The sequence below is a fragment of the Phalacrocorax aristotelis genome, chromosome 1 (genome assembly GCF_949628215.1).
Source record: "Phalacrocorax aristotelis chromosome 1, bGulAri2.1, whole genome shotgun sequence".
Classification (NCBI taxonomy): Eukaryota; Metazoa; Chordata; class Aves; order Suliformes; family Phalacrocoracidae; genus Phalacrocorax; species Phalacrocorax aristotelis.
Genome location: NC_134276.1, coordinates 8,811,157 through 8,826,445, shown reverse-complemented (window position 1 = coordinate 8,826,445; position 15,289 = coordinate 8,811,157). Strand labels below are relative to the sequence as shown.

General features: G+C 44.2%; 1 protein-coding gene across 2 annotated transcripts in view; it reads left to right on the top strand.

The window, feature by feature from the left end:
* Positions 1–4,951: 4,951 nt before the first annotated feature.
* ME3 (malic enzyme 3) overlaps positions 4,952–15,289 on the top strand; it is a 131,432-nt gene continuing 121,094 nt past the window's right edge. Inside the window, exon 1 of one of the 2 annotated variants that reach the window (XM_075080814.1) lies at positions 4,952–5,352. In XM_075080814.1, coding sequence (XP_074936915.1) covers positions 5,149–5,352 — 204 coding nt within the window. In that variant the 5' untranslated portion in view covers positions 4,952–5,148. The remainder of the gene's footprint in view (positions 5,353–15,289) is intronic. The other variant, XM_075080806.1, reaches the window with a different exon arrangement.

The window sequence follows — 15,289 nt, the reverse complement described above, 5'->3', positions numbered from 1 at the left end:
AGAGAAAACCTTATTTTTACTTTTATAAATGTACATCCCTCCTCTGAGAAGAATATAAGCTAGAATTTGAAAATGAAGAAAATAAAATATGTGAAAGAGTCCATACAGTAACAATAAGACAGGCTGAGAGAGTTGGGGTTGTTCAGCCTGGAGAAGAGAAGGCTGCGGGGAGACCTTAATGCCACCTGCTGGTACTTAAAGGGGGACTATAGGAAGGATGGGGGCAACCTCTTTAGCAAGGCCTGTTGTGACAGGGCAAGGGGTGATGGTTTTAAACTACAGGAGGGTAGACTTAGACTGGATATAAGGAAAAGATTTTTTATAATGTGAGTGGTGAAGCACTGGCCCAGGTTGCCCAGAGGTGGCAGATGCCCCATCCCTGGAAACATTCCAGGTCAGACTGGCGGGGCTCTGAGCAACCTGATCTAGCTGAGGGTGTCCCTGCTCACTGCAGGGGGTTGGACTCAATGATCCCTAGAGGTCCCTTCACTCTAAAAGTCAAAAGCATATATATGTGTGTATATCTCTCTCTATATATATCTTCCTGTGGCAGTGTGGGTATAAACCAAAAATGTTCAAAAAGCTGTGAGCTTTTTAAAAATAACCCTTCTGAAAGCCTTGTCCTACATCCTCAGCGGCCAATAGTGGGACATCCTGTATGCAGCCATTTCTGGAGCCCATTTAGAAATTAGATACTACAGATACAGCAGTTCCCTCCCTCCCCACCTCTTGCTGTTTGCCAGTCCATTGTGGAAGGGGTGTGCTGGAATTCCCACCTTTGCTGTTTGACCTGTCCTGTAGCCCCAGGCTAGCGATGTCTCTCTTCCCCTTCCTGGATTTGTCCCTCTTGCACATATAGACCATAAACTTCTGAGGGGTTACTGTGCAAGGCCACTGATGTATCTCCAGGCGCTCTTGAAATTGAGATAACGATTCTATCAATTCAGGGCCAGGAAAAGAAAACAGACTTCTCTTCTGACAGTTCACACTCAGCTCTATGGTCTTGTCATGACCCTCCATCCAGTGCTGATGGGTAGATAGACATGCAAAGTTGAGATTTATATGATAACTCCCTCCCAGGGATACGGTGGAAGTTGTGCCCCCAGCCAGAGGCTGAACCAAAAACTCAGGGAGCTTTCTCGATTTCGATCGCTGCTTTGGGACATCATTGCCTGACAAGCTCCAAAGCAAGCTCCAAACCCCTTTTATTTTGTTGTGCTTTGGAACAGTATTAGGCAGGAAAAGCTGATTTACTCTTGAGAAAACTGTGTGAAATCCTTTGACAATAATGAGTTAATTTTGTTAGCTCACTGTGTTCTAGTTTATGGCCATTCCCAGTAAAAAAAAAAAAGGTGTTCTGCTCAAGTTCATACAAAAAGAGGCCGTGATTCACGAGTTCTCAAAGAACGTTAAGAGGCAGAATAAAATTCCCGTACTGTTTAGTAAATTGGAGCCCAGCCGACAGAGGTGTCACAGTTACCTTCACTCGCTCAGGTCCAATGTCAAGAAATAACAGTTCCCTGCACCGTTCAGGAACAGACCAAAGCCCTCAGCCTGGCCAGCAGTCACGTGCTGTGGGAAAGGCCTTTTAATGTCTTATTTCCTCCTCCTACAGCTTCCCTGCCTTTTATCAAGCAAACACGGACCATAAATTTGTTGTTCATTATTGGTGTCTGCCTGCCATGGTAGCTGTGCCGATATCTGCGCTTTTGCATCTTGTCTTTAATAGTAGTTAGTCATTTACTTGTCCTCTGACACAAAATTAAGTAAGGTTGACCAGAAGGTTTAGAGGGTTAAGAGGTGCAGCCTCCATGGTTTGTAGATACAGAAGCCAGAAATGTCCTGCCCTTCTCTCAGACAGCGACGTGTATCCTCAGTATTTGCTACAGATGAGTAAATTTAAGCAATCAGTTCTGCAAAAGACTCAATAAAAGTTATTCTTGCTTGGATTGATCTAAAGATTCAAATCTATTTCAGACAAAATTTTGGACCTTCTGTTGTTAAATGTATTATACTTAGTAAATCAGACCCAAAAGTAAATTCACACAGTGACAAATTATTAGAAAATCTGTCCTCTGTAAATTATTTTCTTATAATGGATTTTTTTAAATCAAAATGGAGACTAGTTAGGGTTTCAGCATCATGGAGAAACTGGAACACTTCTGTAGAAATGAAAACACCCTGTGCTAACACCCATTTTCATCAGTAAAACATTATTACTGTAAAAAAACCAGTTGTTTTCACTAGATCATACTTAATGTTTTACACTTTTATGGGCCTTTCTGTATTTCCAAAAAGTTGGAAATTTACTCCATTGCATGTCTGAAATCCTCCCAAATTATTTGTTCCACCTACTTACAGTGACATAACAACATATCCAGCCCTGAAATTCTCTTTCCCTCTTTCTCCATTCTCGTGGGGCTTGTGTATGTGTCCAGCTGTCACTATACACAGAAGAAATAATATTCAATGTGCAAGGAAATCTTTTCTGCCTACAGATACTGGGTTAAAAATATCAAAATACTTTGTGAAAAATTTGCTTTGGCTAAGTTTCAGGTTGCAGTGTAGTATTTTTTTAAATACTGTCTCTGTGTTGTTCAGAGTAGAGCTTTTCCTTTATGAAGGAGGCAGCGATGAAGCCCATGCCTCACCTCCCAGGTATTTTCATAACGCCATAATGCATGATGGTTTTGGCTCCAGACAATTCAAGATGCTAAAGCTACTAGTTAGCGAACTACTTCAAACAAAACTAACTGTCTCTCTTTCTGCTGTTCATAGCAGAGGTGACAAGCATGTGGTCCCCAAAGAGAACTTCTGCATGTAGTCTAAAAGAGTTTTAAGTTCCCTCTTAGACATACACAGTCAAATTATGCTGCAGTTCTGTCCTTCTCTAGGGCATTTTCAAAACAAAATTGCAGGCTGCTTTTTCCAAGGAGAGGCACGCTTACAAATTGGGCAAAGTGAACTTTACTTTGAGATTTATTCTGAGTTTTGTAAGAAAAGCACTAGATGGTGGAATTAGGTCCTGCAAGTACGAAGGGCTTGTCTAGAATCTCCAAGGAGCAGTAATTGCATTTGCTCTGAGCCTGAAGAAGGACACCTATTGCTAGGAGAGCTGATGCTACTGCATGAGACACTTCTCAGCTGTGCAAAGCAGCCTCATTGTGCAGGCTCTCAGCTAGGCACTTTTTAGTCTATCAGGTAAATCTCCTCAAACAACTTAATGGTACTCTTTTGCAAAGCAGTCAGGGAAGTTTCTCCTCTTTTTTTATCTTTGCTCACCAGGAGTGGCTCAAGAAACCAGAGGTTTAGTGTTATGGACTCTCCTACAAACAGCAGTGTCAAACGTCCTGTCAAATGGCCACGACTGCCACGACGCAGCAAAATTTACAGCAAGCCTGTGGAGGGGTGGAGAATAACTCAAATTTAGGCTGGCTAAGACCAACATGGCTGGTGAGGGTAGGAAAGCTTTGAAGAGCTGGTGAGATGTTGACTTTGTTTTTGTTCAAAGTGACCCTCACAATTCTAAATTCTCAAGGTGATGTAAAGTCTCAAGATTTTTCCAATTTATAGCTATGCATAAAAGCAATAATAATGGCACATTCCTTCTTGTGTCTTCCATGCACTAAGAACCTCCCTGATCATAATCTGGTCTCAGTGATGAACATATTCCTTACCCCCGCTGTCTGGGTCTCCCCAGCTGTGCATCTCCATTTATGGCCAATTTCTGATATTTGAAAGGAAAGGGAGAAAAAAACAAAGACCAGACAACCCACCTCACTCTCAGAAAGTATCTGATGGGGGGGGAGTTTTCTTCCCAATGGTTCTAGTAGTTATTTAGTGGCCACAGTCCGCAAGTATCAGGTTTGAATATAATCATTGTCTTAGAGCAGAGGCGTGAATATCCTGGGCATGCTGAGGGCAATGCATGAAGCCTTATACCCTTTAGGGAGAAATCATAAGGTTATGGAATTGAACTGAAATAGTCTATTCTATTCTGTGGAGTACTTATAAAATGCCACGGCAGCACAGCTGAGGGACATGATGAGTGCACAGCAGACCCCTTCTAATTAACAACTTGCACTCTGCGGTCCATTCTTTTCCGCACAGCCTCTGTCATTTATCCTCCAAAATGTGAAAGCATATTCAAAAACGCATCTGCTGACAGCAGGACAAACGGAAGGAGAAGCCGGAGACCATCCCTCACCCAGAGCAGGCCGGAGCTTCGCGATGGGGGCGCAGGTCCGGGAGCGGTGTTGATCTGAAGATGGACTTGAATGTGAATCTTCTACTTTTTGGGGGAGTAATCCGGCCACGGGGTTTTTATATGAGAAGTGATAGTAGTAATGGTAACATCAGCATTTTAAAGGACAAAAGGGCTCATTTATTTGAAAAAATCGATGCAGGGACCTATGTTCTTCAGTGAATAGGATATAGAGATTACAATATATTAAAATACATGTAATATACATAGTATATACACTATATATGCAGTATAGCATATATATAGATTTTGGTGGGCGGCTGAAGCGCCTAACTGCGGGCAGCCTCTCTCGCCCCAGAAGGAGGGGTGTCTGCCGAGCCCTTCCCGAGCAGCTCGCCCCTCGCCCCCCGCCGGCCCCTTGCCCAGGACCCCGCAGCCGGGCGCTGCCACCGGGGCGGACCGCGCTCCCCTCGGTCCGGGGCCGGCCTTTCCTCTCAGGGTGCCCTTGGTTAGGGGGAAAATACAAGGTCGAGAGGGGAGACGCGAGGCGGCGGCGGGGCGAGGGGCTGCCTCAGGCCCCGCGATGGCGGGAGGGCTCCCCCCCAGCCGAGCAAGCCCCCTCACGTCCCCTCCGGCCGGCCGCGCTGCGGGGCGGTGCGGGCCCGCTCGCTCTCCCCGACGGAGGCGGGGCCACAGCCGGCGCCCCCTTCCCTCAGCCGCCGGCTGAGCCTTAACAGGTAGCGGAGGAGGCGCGACCGCCGCGGGGCGGAGGCGGGATCCGCTTCCCGGGTTTCCTTTCGCTTCGGCGGGGACAGTCGCGCCGTGAGGGGCCGGGGCGGGCGCACCTGGCCGGGGCGGGCCCGCCCTCTCGCCGCGCCCTTCCCGCCCCGCCCGCCGCCCCTCGCCGCTACGGCCGCCTCCGCCCGAGCAGCCGCGGCGGGGCGATGGTGATGATGATGATGGTGCCGGTGTGTGGCGGGGCGGGAGGCCGCCTGCTGCGGATGGCAGGGGCCGGCCGGAGGCCGCTTCTCCTCAGCCTCAGGCGGGGCTGCAGCTGTCAGGCCGGGGGGAGCCCGGCCGCCCGCGCTGGGGCCCTGGCCGTCAAAAAGCGAGGCTACGACATCACCAGGAACCCCCACCTCAACAAGGTCGGTGCCGCTGGGGGCCTGTTTTCCAGGGCCGTGGGCGGCCTGGGTGAGAGGGAGGGGAGAGGGGCTCGGCGGCGGCCTCGCCGAGGCGGGGGAAGGCGCTCGGCGGGGGTCGCAGGTGTCCCGCTCTGTATTTCAGCAGCCTTGCCCATGTCTGTGCCCAGCGTGCAGCCAAAGCAAAGCCCCCCAAACCTCCCGAAGCGGGGCGAAGCGCCAGGGCGAGTGGTCGCGCCTTGGCCTGACAGAGCACAGGGTGAGTTTTATGAGTGTCCGGCTGCTGGCTGGGCATCGGCGGCGTCCTTCGGAGCCTGGCTCCCTGCCGTCCACTGGAAGAGCCCGCGTAGGGCAGGAGTGCCTTTGGCAAGAACCTGAAGCCGTTTGCCCATAATCTCAAACTAAAGCGGCAGGAGAAATCATAGCCTCCCCCAAAAATCCAATACCAAAACCTGGGGTATTTTGATATACCTTGTATTACACGTGTAAATTGGAATTGATCATTTATGCCTTCATGTTAAAACAAGCATGTGTGGTTGTTCTTGTTGCAAAGCTTCCTTCTGTAGTATATCCATAGCAACATGCGTTCTGGTACCTAAACATCATGTTTTGACCAGATGAAGATGTCTTTGCTCTAAATATTGAGCAAAACTCAACATCTGAAAAAATGAAGAGAAAAGCTTTAGGAGAAAGGTTTTCAACAAAGTCTGTAAGGTGTGTAAAATGAGACCCCATATATCCCCACCCTACTTTTCCATCCCTTTCCATAATTTGAAGGGGAAAAAAAGAACTAAATCTGGGTGCAAATTTTGGGATCAAATATGTCAGACTCTAGAACGTTGGGTTTCAGCTTCTTGTATTAATATTGCTAGAAGTAACTGCAAATAAATTAATTACGTTAAAAATAAGGAGGTATTAAACATGATACTAATAGCTGATGGGGCTGTGACTGCTTGTCAGCTGGTTGTTTTGTAGTTACCCAGCGTACGAGCCTCCTGTGTCACCTTCTGGACTGGAGACTCTTTGGATCACAGCTCTTCGTGCAGTATGTGGTGCGCTTGGCTTGTGTCTCCTGGTACCCTTTCAGCACCCATAGAGGTGCACCCCTAAGGACCAAGGCACACGATGACACAGGATATTACTCAATAGGCAACAACTTTGTAGGCCGTCTGGTTTGAATCCTTACACAGTGAATGTCTGTAAGACTGGAGAGAAGAGGAATTGCCAACTATCTCATAAGCAACAGTAATTCACCAGTGTTAAGTGGTTTTGATGGGTTTTTCTTTAGCATCTGGCTTATCCGCTTTGGTGTTTGATGATAAAGAGTGACACAGCTAATGTTTCTAGCAGTCTTACATAAAATCAGTTCAAACTGAAAAATTAATCCTTTGCCCTTTGCTCAGTGTAATACGATAATAACACACAAATGGTTGAACCTATCTCATGTTTTCTGACTACCACAGGAGCAGAGTTTTGAATGTTCCATTTGGTGATTTTCAGAACTTGAGCTTTTCTAAATTGTTTTCTCCCCTTTCAGTGAAAGAAAGTATTTCTCTAAGTCTGAATGACATTTTAGCCCATGTGGGTAGAAGGGAAGAAAACTGCTTCCTTTAGAGGTAAAATATATTTCCATGTGCCATGTTTAATTGGCTATGAGAAGTCTGCCAGCTCGTCTCCAGCCTGGGTGTTTGCTGTTTACGTTGTTATGTTCCTCTTCCAGTACAGACCCTACACTTATTGATATAGTCACCTACAGAACATCCAACTGAGGACAGAAATGGCTGATAAGTGTTGTAAGAGATAAGGACCACCTGTTTATGCACCTCGGTGACTAGTAACTAGTCATTAGTAAATGCTCAGGCCCTCTTTCCAAACTTTTCTAAACAGGTTTCTATTTCTCTGTTGCTCTTAAGAGTTTGTTGTAGTATCTAAAAAATTGACTGTCCTCAGCTGAAATGGGGTATTTCAGACAATTCCCATGTTGTCAGAGTATGAGAGATGGCCCTTTGGTCTGCTGTGCTGCAGTGGTGTAGGTCAAAATTAGGGATCTTGAGAAGTTTTTCAGCTGTCATACTCTCATCGCAAAGCAATTACCATTTACCTGTTTGGTAGGTAAATGTGGGCAAGGGGCCATTGCTGATTTTCTACAGCGGATCTTATTTTAAGCTTTCAACTGATCGAAGGCTGATTTGCAGGGTACAGTCCTTTTATCTCTCCAAGAACCTTTCAAAGAGTCTTTTAAAATGAGGGTTTGGGTAGCAAGTGTTTTGCTGCTTTATTCAAAGCCCTGGCTGGTTTTGGGTGATGTTTAAAGTGTCAGTCTAAAGCTGTGGAGTGTGTGGTATTTACTGAACAAAGAACCAGCAGAACCATGGACAGATTTACAGTCTGAGGCTATCGATCCAAGTCTTTGCTTGCTTACTAGGTCAAAGCTGCTTTGTGGAAGCCTTTCAGACTTAGAAGTCACTGGTGCCAGGTCCTCTGTAATACCCTAAATATCAGCAAAAGCAAGTGATGGAGGCAACAATTTTGCAGTTATTTCTTCCCTTTCATCATTACTATGTGAAGTTGGCTTGTTTTTCTGGAGTAAAGGAATTAAATGTCTAAATATTGATCAAGGGTGTCAACGCTGTATTAAGCACAGATTGTAAATGAGTTATCTCCAGTTCTTAAATTATTTGACCACTCAATGCATTTGTATAAGAGCTTGCTTGACTAGCCATTTTGGGGAAAATTTAGAGGAAAAAACTGCCTTGCAGTTAAGGCAAGACCGGGTTCCATCTCTGAGACTGGGTTTGGTTATGTCTCAGACTTTCTGTGTGACCTTGGGGAAGTCATGTACAAGGAAATCTTGTAGCTTAAATCGCTGGACCGTAGGAGGAACTTTGAGGACAGAACTGGTTATGCTTCATCTATGCTGACGAGACTAAGTGCACTGTATTTTTTTTTTTCATACCATTCAGGTACGGTTCTTCCTTCTGTTGGCAAGTATCACAGCCCTGTCTGATCTAAGGGCAGGGACTTGGGGAAATGTCAGCATTCTTCTGAGGGCTATTTGCAGTCTTAAAAGGCAATAGTAGTTGTTCTCAGTTGACAGAACAGCCTCAGAAATAATAGGAGGATGAGAAACAGCTTGTCACGTGTTTTTGTGAAGTGCCTTGTGTAGTAGTTCTTCTTTTCCTGCCTTTGTATGCTGCAAAATTGGAAAACCTAAAAATGTCAGATAACCACAGAGAACCAGTAAGAGCATTCTGTGGCGATCCAAGCTCAAGGTGGGTTCCAGGAGGATTTGTTAGACGATTGGGCTATGTGTCATTAAGTGACTTGCTGACAGGGCAGCAGCAGTGCTGGACTTACTGAGAAGACTGTTCTACTGTGGGGCCTCAGCCTTGGGAAAAGCTAAATCAACACTCAGATCCTGAGAGGAAAGATGGGGCACCTCCTACACACTACTTTATTTATCAAAGTTGCCTTGTGTCTGGTGTGGTCAAGGCTATGTTGTCTCCTCTCTGTGACGCTGCTGTCAGTTCTTATGATTTGTGCAGTTCTTGTCTCAGACATGATGGTCATGATTCCTCAGTTCTTCCAGGGACTCCATGAAATTCACATGCTTTCTCTGTGTTTTAACACAGACTGAGCTGGACAATTCCCAGTTTGACCACACACATGTAGGGACCCAAACATCTTGTCCATAATCAACTGTAATTTTGTTCATGACTTCAGATTGCCTCTAGTTCTGCACTGCTCAGTTGGAAGGTTGATGGCACTGCATGCGTTTTGCTGGAAGTCCTAATTTTGAGATAAAGCGTGCCTCTTTGGAGAATTGCCACAGCAAAAAGGCGCAGAGCTGGAGGTCACAGTTTGTTTCCAGAGTGGCAGGATATTGCTGTATTTGAAGGGCTGAGATGTGTAACAGATAATATGCTGAACTTTTCTGCAAGGTGCAATGTAGAGATCAGTATTTGGGGTCTTCTGCATACATCTGGGTAACACCCTGCACTCTTCTGATGTGCATGCATGCTCTCCATTTCTCTTCATCGAATGTGTTATAATGAAGTATCAAAAAAAAAAAAAAAAACCCAAACAACCCAACAAAACAAAATTACCAGTCTGGATTTGTAAGAATGAAACTTTAAAGTTTCAAAGAATGTGCTGGTGCACATGTCATTAAAATGCAGAAAGTTTGTTTGTCCTTCAGCTTTGAGAGAATGAGAATTGAGCTGACTTGAGGGTTCTTTGAACACAGTGTCAGTAATTTGCCTCTGCAGCTGGGAAGAGATGACACAGTCTTGCACCTGGCTGTACTCTGCAACTGTGGTGAAACGGGCCTAATAGTAGCGATTTGTAAAATGATTGCATTTAAACAAAATTAGTAAAGAGCACAAGAATAGTGCATGTGAAATGGCAGTTGGCAAGGTCAAATCGAGGCAGGATTCTGTTTTCAAATTAGTAAATCTCCTCTCTAAATCCACAAAGTTTTATTTGTGCAACTGGAGTTTCTGGTTGTCTAGCTTTAGGTCTGGATATGCTTCCAACTGTTGAGGTGGGCACAGGGCTCTGAGCAGCTGTGTGACCCCCAGCATTTGTTAATTTACCATGTGTTCATGTTTTGCAAAGAGTATGAGGTGGGCAGAGTTTGGGAGTTCCCCTCTTATTTTTCAGGAGCCCCTAGCTATTCCAGCAAGTTTTTTTAGGGGACAAGTTCACTTAAAAAAAAAAAATAAAAAAATCCACTCAGTTACTAAATATGCTGAAACCACACCTGGCTTAGAAAGTCCCCAAACTGAAAATGATGAAAGGATGGGAGCATGCAGGGGAGAAGAGTATCCTATTTACCTGTGCCATTTACTATTCTTAAGGTTTATGGCTGCTGCTGGAGACAGGATGCTCGTGTAGATGAAGTGATCTGATAGGACTCTCAAGTTTGTAGGGATATCAGGCATTTTCATGGCCAAGCCCTGCAGCACATGGGCCACTTCTGACCCAAGCCCAACCACAGCTGAGAGAGCTCTTTATCAAATCATGCTCCAACTCTTCTAGAGTTGAAACATGAGTGAGCTGGAGCACTACGCAGTGAGATGGGCCATCAGTGGCGTCCAGGGCAGAGAGGTTGTTTTAATGTTTTTACTCGTTCTTTATTTCATCAGCCAAGCCTAGGTGTATCACCACTGACTTTGCTGGAAGCAAAGTCTGAGGACATGAGCTTTGGCCCAGTATTTTGGCAAACGTGGTAGTGTTCTGAAAATATGATTGCTCAGTTAGATTTGTTTTGGCCTTCATCCTGGCATGTGGAGTTTCATTTTTTCTTTGTTTGGTGTTAATGTCAAGCTTTTTTTTTTTTTTTTTTTAGTCCAAAGTATCTTTTGGCAATGGCATTTCCTAATGTTTTCATACCAAAGAACTTGTCACTGGTGTGATCAGCAAACTAAGCCCAAACTAAATCTGCCCATGCTTCTGGTATTGGCAGCAGCTTGCAAAAGTCCCTTTGCTTCCCCAGCTTGGATTCTGGTTGCTCTCCCTTACCATAGTCAAACCAGGAGGCCACCTGCCTTCCTGTCCCTCTGCACAATGTCTTGCCAACACTGTCACTCTGGGACGCCATTAATGCTTTGGGGGTAGAGGTCTTGTGGAAAAGCTTGGAGGTGCAGAGCAAGTCTGTTGCTTCCAAGGTGAGATGAGTGCTGATGCAGACCCTGCCTTGGTCTGTGTTGTACTAACTCTGTAACACGTTGGTCCTTGCTTTGCCTTTAAACCTTGTAAATGAACTGAGAGGTCTGGAAGTATAGATTAGGCAGCATTCATAAGTTTTGAGTTTGTGCTTGCAGTCACAATAAGTTATTAATAAAAATAAATTGGGTTTGGACCAAAATGCTTGTTTCTGTTTTCTGAGAAGTGTATCTTATAAAAATACTTTTAAAATTGCCTTTAAGTTGTGGAAATTCATCAGCTTGTCAGCTGCCTAAGTCTCTTTCTTTTTACTGTGACCTTTCTCTTAGGGAAGCCTTAATCCTTACACCAGGCATGTTTTGATAGAGTAGAGCCAAGACTGAATGTAGCTCTTGTTTTATAGGATGGACTAAGCTTTTTGGTGCTGGAATAAAAATTGCACTTCGGTAACACAAACTGTTTGATAAATAGCATGAACATTGATATTGTTGCAGTTAGAATAGATCTAGGGCTGAATGTTACAGCTCGTTCAGCATTCCTATTCGTTGTGTCTAGTGAAACGTGTGGCAAACCACCAGTTCATTACTTTAGAAGCATTGTGGATGTTGGCGGGAAGACTGAGCGTACTGGATGTGGGGCTGGTCCTGTAAACAGTCTTCACTCCGCTGACCTCGGCAGGCTTCAAGCCTTGCCCCATGTAAGTAGCATGACATATAACTTGATTGATGTTAGATACTGCGTGCTGCTGTATGTCGAGATGAGTCATTGGTGCTCATCAGAATTAGTGAGGATTTAACTGGAGCCGCTCAAGGGCAGTGCTAATTCACAAGACGAAGGGAAGAGCAATATTTTGTGGCTTGATTTTGATTTCAGATGGATTTGCTGTGCAGTAAGGTACCTACTAGAGATGGGTCTGGCAGCTTTGTAGTGCTGTGTGGCAGAGTTTGACCCCTGAATTTTTGCTTTTGGTGTGTCGTAGATCTGGCTCTTGCTGAACAAAACTGGAACTAGAGCAAATTCTGTTTGATTTTTGGAAAAAGAGAATGTAAACTGAATTCCTCTTTAGCTTCTGTAGCAGCCATGTCCAGGGGAACACTCTAGCTGCTGTTACTGGCATTCGTTTAGAGCTGAGAAAGGAAAGAAGCAAGAGATGGAAGCTATTTAGTGACTCCACTGTTCTGATTTGAAGCCTGATGGTAAGAGAAACTGACTGCTCAGGATCCTGAGGTTTGCGTCTCAATGCACAATGTCCCTCCTTCTGGGGGGAGAGCCCCGCAGCTGATCGGGCTGTGTGACCTCTATACCCGAAAGACCCATAAACTAACACTGGCTCTCTAATAGGGTTTTACTTTAGTAGGAGCAGCATGTGGATTTTAATTCCTGTTACAAGGTGAGAATGTTTTATGTAAACACCGAGTGTCTTATATAACAAAAAATATGTTGTTTTACCAGTGCAACACATTGAAATTGGTGAGTGGCAAAATTTTTTTTTTTTAGGCTTACAGCAGAAATAGATATGCAAGATCATCTTGTAAACTTACAGGATTACCTCAGTTGTCTAGTTTGACCCTTAATCTTGTATCTCTAACCACCATATATCTAGTTTCTGTTCTCTTTTCATCTGCTGACACAATCAAGTGCAGTATGCAATTTCTTAAAATCAGCACAAACTCCATAGCTTGCATATGCTGTGGGAACAGAACATAATAATTACAAATGGTACTGTATATTTTTTTTTAATTTAGAGCACAATAAATGGGATTGAACACAATAAGATGCAGTTTTTCAGTTTAATACATGGTAGTAATCTTTTGGCTGTACCCCGCTTGTCCCTTCATGTTCCCTTTCCCACCCCCACAAATAACTCTTAGTTTTCATGGCATAATTTAATCAATTTTTTTCTCTTTAATAAGAAAGCATACTGGAACAAAGCGCACATAGTCATCTTTCTATTTACTAGACATGTTTTGCTGAGGGGCTTGTGCTCCAGCTCCATGCCACACTTGTGAATACAGTGGGCAGAGATGTGCCCTCTGCTCAGAAAGAATTGGGCTTGCAGATTTGTTTATCTGAGAGCCCAGTTGGATCTACCATAAGTGATGGCTGGTTCCTGTGAGCTGGGGAGAACCAGGATTTAATTCATGAACTTTTAGCAGACAACTGTGTTCTATTGATACCCCTTGATCAAGGGGGAAGTAATGAGTGTTTGTAATATTTAGGCTCCTCCAGGGCTTTAGGATAGTTTTCTTTCTCTGACTTGCTATAAGTGATGTGGATTTACCTTCCTGCCCCCCCCCCCCGCCCCAACTTGCCTGGCTGATGTGAGGTACTGTGCAGGCATCTGCTTTTGGCAGCTCTCCTGTGGTTTCAGTGTTTTACTTGTTCTTTGCTTCAAAGAGTACCACTGCCAGCGCGTGCCCCTGTGCAGGCAGCACCCAAGTGTTTCTAGCACTGACCCCCTCACGGTGTTAGGGCCTGGAGTTCGATATGGGTGCTGCCAATGCATGTGCCTGCTGTAGCTGAAAGCTGGATGCTGCCCGGCCCAGGAGAAGCCTTGCCTGTACCCGTCTCTGACTGAATGCCATGCAGGAGTACAGATTTCCTGTTTTGGTGGTTTGTTGTAAGGTTATTGTGGTTTTGTTTTTGATTTGGGTTGTTTTTTTGTTTTGGATTTTTTTTTCCAAAGAAGCTAAGACACAAATGGCCATTTTAATTATCCTTGGGGTTCTGGATCCAGAAATATTCTTACACTGGCAAAACCTAGGAGAAAAGTCAGGCTGAAAAAACAAAGTTTTTACTTTGTCTCTTGCATTTCCTCTGACTTATTTTTCTGTCTTTTTCTCACGAACTTATCAGACCTGCTATCCAACCTTGAACAGCCTATTGTAGCTTTCACCCAAATAAATTCTTTTGGGACAGACTTAGCCTTAGAGCTGTTGTGAGCGGGTCAGACAGGCCTTGATGCTTGGGGAGGAACAAACACTGTGCTGTAATTCCCCCTCTTTCAATAAAAGGCTTAGCGCAACAGCAAACTTGCCTACTTTCAGCTTATAATGTGCTCTAGTAGAGATAAGCATATTTTTCAACCTCCTCTTTGAGGCCCAGGGGAGACACTTGCTGTCTGTCTCCCCAAACAGTATGACATTTTGATAAATGACTTATGTATTGTCAGCCTAATACAATATCTTTCTTTAAAAAATGTTTTATATGGCAAAGCTTTTTATAGTTCTGCAGCTGCCAAACACAAAACTCAGACATAAACTGAGCAGACTATGGTTCTGACAGAAAATAACAAGAACGAAAAAGTTCTCTGCATATCAACATTTTCTGCTTCACTTCACTTTGCAGCTCTGTCGTGCATGTGTCCTTTTTCAACATGTGGAACCATGGAACCAAAACAGATTTTCAGTAAATTTCAGAATTGTGTACATAAAAAAAATTAGCTCCACATCTCAGCAATTTTTTTCTGTGTGTCTAGCTTATAAAGTGATAAGTCTGTTTTGTAGTATGCCATATGGGGATTAGCTTTGTTCAGCCTCATAAAATGTGTAGTCAAGGCTTTACTGTGTTTCTCAACATAGGAAGGAATTAGCTATTTCAAATATAGCAGTGCTATGTTCTCCTGCATAAGACGTCTTGAACTTTAACTCTTGGCTTGGCTAATGGATTTGTCACTTTGCCTAGTGGTTAAATTCATTATGGAATAATTCAGTATTTCATTATTAAACTCTGATTAATCTTCATTTGAAGCGTTTGATGTTAAACCTGCAGGTAATTTTAGCTGTGATGCTTTGCAAATGAGAGAATGGCTTATATGTGCCAAATCCTGTCATTTTTGGAACTGTTCAGATTATTAAGAATTTCTGTTGTCAGGATGGTCTAAGCATGTAAGCAGGACAGGGGCTGGAGGGAGAGATAATGTGTTTTATTAGGCCAGCTGATTGGGTGGGGGCGGGGAGACAGAATTAAAACCGTGTTCATAGCCCTTCTTCTAGCAACTCAATTTTTTTTTAGCTCCAACTAGATCAATTGGTCCAATAAACAAAAAACATCAAAAAAAACCCAACCCCAAACCCCTCCCTGTTAGCTGTTTTCTGCCTCGCAGGGAGTTAGATGTCTTCATGTTGCCATTTGCGTCTGTAGCTAATTGCTGGGGTAAAACAACTGCACCTGTAAACCAGGTCCCTTGATCACAATTATTGGAGGGATAAGGCCCTTCTCTCCCCTAATACTGTGTAAAGGTTTCTAAATCTAGCCATAAAATGAGGCAAATAAC